Source organism: Corticium candelabrum, chromosome 12 (genome assembly GCF_963422355.1).
Source record: "Corticium candelabrum chromosome 12, ooCorCand1.1, whole genome shotgun sequence".
Lineage (NCBI taxonomy): Eukaryota > Metazoa > Porifera > Homoscleromorpha > Homosclerophorida > Plakinidae > Corticium > Corticium candelabrum.
Window position 1 is genome coordinate 2,197,749 of NC_085096.1, and position 4,334 is coordinate 2,202,082.

The window sequence follows — 4,334 nt, forward strand, 5'->3', positions numbered from 1 at the left end:
AACGAAATGTCTTCAGTTGAGTAGGACGAGAACGGTAGCTTGTCTTCATGTGTGACCTCCTTTACCATCCTCGTTGATGCCAAACAAACGCAGCGTCAAACAAGCCAAACGTTTCAAAGAAAGAAAGAACGTGTCCGGATCTGTCTGGAAACTTCTAGGTAGAGCTGTAACGAAAGAACACGTCAACCCTAGTAATCACGTGATGGAGTCGCAAATATAAATATATTGTTGATATCTACTAGTAATTGAACACCGTAGTCTCGGAGCCAGACCGCTTTTGCACGTGAGGGGCGGTAAAGGCAAGTAAGAGGGCGGGCTTTTTCTCCCCGCCCTCTCACGTGCAAAAGCGGTCTGGTTCCGAGGCTATAGACACCGTCAGAGCCATATATATGGCTCTGGACACCGTCGCTTCCACAGTTATTAGCCTTCAAAGTCCTGAGAACCACGTAGGTAGGCCGCAGTGGCGTATGAAGATGTTCACGAGTGGGGAGATGTAGAGTGGATGTAGAGTGGATGTAGAGTGGATGTCAACAGCTTGCCAGAACGTAATTACACAGATTTGCAACAAATTTAAATTTCTACACTGATCATGAGCGAGGGATCTTCATTCCCCGCTTCCCAGCAGTAATTGTCGCGCAGAATTACGAATCTAGTCTACACGCTATTTTCTTGCTAGACGTGTTACCTGTAAAATTTATCTAAAACCGTACGTAGCGAATACCGTTTCGCGTAACCACGAAGTTCGCAATAGCCTGTAGTCGTCGAGTCATCGTATACGGGACATACAATCTCTCCTGGTTACGTAATGTTAGATTCCCGTATAAATATTGTAAAACCAAGAAAGCGATCGATTTCGGGTCAGCAGTTGTAGACAGGTGAGTTTTGTTGTTTAGTTCCGACAAGTCCTAACAATCGCAAACACGAATTACACCATTTTGGTAATAAAACTCTCTCATGAAAGTTTCGCGCGTAGGATTGGCTGAGTACGCTACTCGCCAAGTCTCGTGACTTTTACAAAGTCCCTTTTCTAGAGCTGAAAACTAGTTAAATAGCAACACTCGGTCTGGAGTACCGAGGCTACACAGTCAACAAATGCGTCATGCCTACAACATAAGAGAGTTGCTACTGCTGTAGACAGTCTTCAAACGGCTACTGCTTATTTCCACGACCTTCAATGACTTCTTCAAGCCTACACACATGCAGAACATTTACAAGACAAACAACGTTATGCATGCTAACGCGCTTTACCACACACACACACACACACACACACACACACACACACACACACACACACACACACACACACACACACACACACACACACACCAGCTGCAGCTATGTTCTGCTGTCTGTCTGTCTGTCAGTCAGTCTACTACAAACCGCTTGTTATTGCTACCAATCAAATCTGTCAATTTCTTGCTCTCATTATATATAACATCTAGCACAACATTTACGACGTGAAGCTTCAAGTCAAGTGTGCTAGCCTTCAATAGTTACACTAGCAAACAAGCCACTAGAACAAGGGCAGGGCATCGGAGCCGGTTCGACCGGTACAACCCAGGCCACAGCCAGACTATGGCCCAGCCTGGACCGATACAACCATATTTGACGAAGTCGACTGTTGGTGACAGCAAGGCAAGTAAGAAACCTGGATATGTTCCAATAGTTACCTGCTACCATGAGATATTAAAAAAGACAAATCTATGAAGAAGATAACAAAAACGTTGTCCAGTATTACTTCCAGTTTAGAGATAAGTGATTAAATAACTAATATATGTTGTACTACACTGTGGTGCGTACACGAATATTCGAGGTCATCAAGTTGCTCGATACTCAAAAGTTTTCGTTCTTAGAGTCATAGTGTTAATGAGGAACGACTGAGATTACTTGGTAAGTTTTCAGTGTTGAATAAAATCTAGTTAACGCGCGTTAGTTTGTGCATAAAATACGCCCACTTAACGCGCGTTAGATCATACAACTTTAGATTTGCTTCCTACACCACCTGTAAAATTATAGCTGTAGCTGGTGTGTATTTCTCTAAATCTAGTCAACCAATTACATACCTGTCTGCCCTTAAACACATTCCTAGAATCCCTTGCAAGTCCATTCGTGAGACTCTGTCCAACTCCTGCAGAACCTACGAATCATACAATACAATGCAAGCCAATCTCTACGCTCATTCCACTTGTTTCTATAGCAACCTCTCTTATAAATGGTCGTCTGTGGCTGTCAAAGTCGGTGCACCGTTTTGCCAGATCCAAAAGAAGACGTGACACCCGATCCGGCCAGGCAGCTCGTGGATCAGACATAGACATTAGCTCTACGCCTTCCCTTTCCATTCTTTCCAACCATGTCACCTAGCAACAAACAAATTTAAAACTTTTGCCAAAATCGTAAGAAACGAGAAGAGAACCAGATCAAGTTTCTTGCTCGAACAGTAAGGAGGCAGTCCTGTTAACAATTCAAATAATACCTACAATATCAATCCTATACAAATCACATTACAAGGTCACATGACACACTTCACACCTACCACTCCAAACGAATAGACGTCAGTTCGTGTACTACTTATCCCTTTGCACGCTTCGGACGACATATAACTGCGTGTACCCACTGCCATTGAACTAGAATCACAAAAACTTGCATCCATGTTGTCAACATGCTCTCCAAAGCACGACAGACCAAAGTCGGCCAGTCTTACTCTTCCATCACTTGACACCAGAATGTTAGCACTACAATAAAACAATCAAGACTATTACCTGTCAGAAGCGCTTTGTGAGTAAGGCAAGTACCTCTTAACGTCTCGATGGATTAGAGGACGTTGTGACGTCGTTTGTATGTAATGAATAGCTTTAGCGATACCGTGAGCCACTTCAAGACGTTCATTCCAACTCAAAGGTTCACTGCTCTCCTAAAGTTAACAAGCACAATATACTACACAAGACCACAATAATACAAACAATGCATACACATGCAGTGCATATATGCATCATACTGTTATAAGTATAAGCAATTGCATGATTGGCGATAGGTGATAACTCTCCCCTCATGTTTCTATAAAAGTAATCTAGCACACTAATCATGTAGTAGTAATACCAAAGTCACGTGACGTGTGACCAATCATGAGCATCTAGTTAGATGGTGTGGTGTATATGAGGTATTATACAGCAAGTGTGCAATAAATTACAGTCGCGTGTCACTTATCCCACGTTCACTCATCCGACACGCCGGTTATCCAACAGGTCAAGCTTGTCACATGGGTGATCACTTGGCTGGTCAGCTGCATACGTGTAGGTACATATACATCCACGTGTACGTCAGTTGTTTCTTGAAACAAGTTTGAGAGCGAGTTCAACTGTTTCTTCTCGTTGTATTCTACATTCATCTACATCTACATTCATCTACATCTACAGCCAGTATACCTAATGTGGAAAATAGCCGAATAATATGAACAATAGTTGAGTTTGTAACAGCTTCAGTTATCCAACATTTTCACTTATCCAACAGGGTCCAGTCCTAAGGAAGTCGGATAAGTGACACGCGATTGTATTTTAGTTATATCATACACTCAGAGCAGACCAAATAAATTTCTTGATGCTCAGATTTGCCGGTCCAGTTTGAGATTGACCAAAATAAAATAATAAAATTAGATATGCGCATGCGCAATGATATAATGCTTGCTGTAAAAGATGTGGTACATGTACATACATCCTACAAATATAGATATCAACAACTCCACAAGTGTTAACAGTGCATGTGGTCCAGCTAGTGCAGCGATCGTTTCTGCATTCACCTTCGTATCAGCATCATTTGTTTTAGTGTCCATTTTGCTATCTCACGTTTGTATACAGTAAAATGAAAACTGTGCATGCTCAAAAGTTACATGATTTGCCGGTCTAATTTTCATGTCCAAATATCAGAGCATCATAAATGTAGTTGGTCTGGCCTCACGTAGTGCACAGTTTTCAATTGCTGTACAGTAAACCATCTAGGCATGTGTGATTGCATATACAATGCAACGACATTATGTATGTGCACAAAAGTATATACTGCAAGCCAGACAATGCAACGACATTATGTATGTGCACAAAAGTATATACTGCAAGCCAGACAAGCAGTGCCCACAGATGCATCAACGTATGTACACAAACCAAACGAATTTGTACAACCAATTGACAAAACACAAATTCACAATAAACTAGGTTCACTCTGTACTGTGCAATACTTGATGCACCTGTCTCTATATGTGTGTGTGTACTCTCACACTGACCTTTGCCAAATGTTGAGCCAATGTCCCGCCGTCGACGTATTCGTACACCAAACACATTTCC

General features: G+C 42.0%; 1 protein-coding gene across 1 annotated transcript; it reads right to left on the reverse strand.

Annotated features, from left to right (window-relative positions):
* Positions 1-904: 904 nt before the first annotated feature.
* On the reverse strand, positions 905-4,330 carry LOC134188107 (uncharacterized). The gene is made up of 7 exons (XM_062656299.1): positions 4,274-4,330; positions 2,796-2,914; positions 2,537-2,735; positions 2,417-2,476; positions 2,205-2,360; positions 2,067-2,140; positions 905-1,189 (listed from the first exon to the last, which is right to left on the reverse strand). The coding sequence occupies exons 1-7, from the start codon at positions 4,328-4,330 to the stop codon at positions 1,150-1,152; spliced, it is 705 nt and encodes a 234-aa protein (XP_062512283.1). The 3' UTR covers positions 905-1,149.
* Positions 4,331-4,334: the final 4 nt, after the last annotated feature.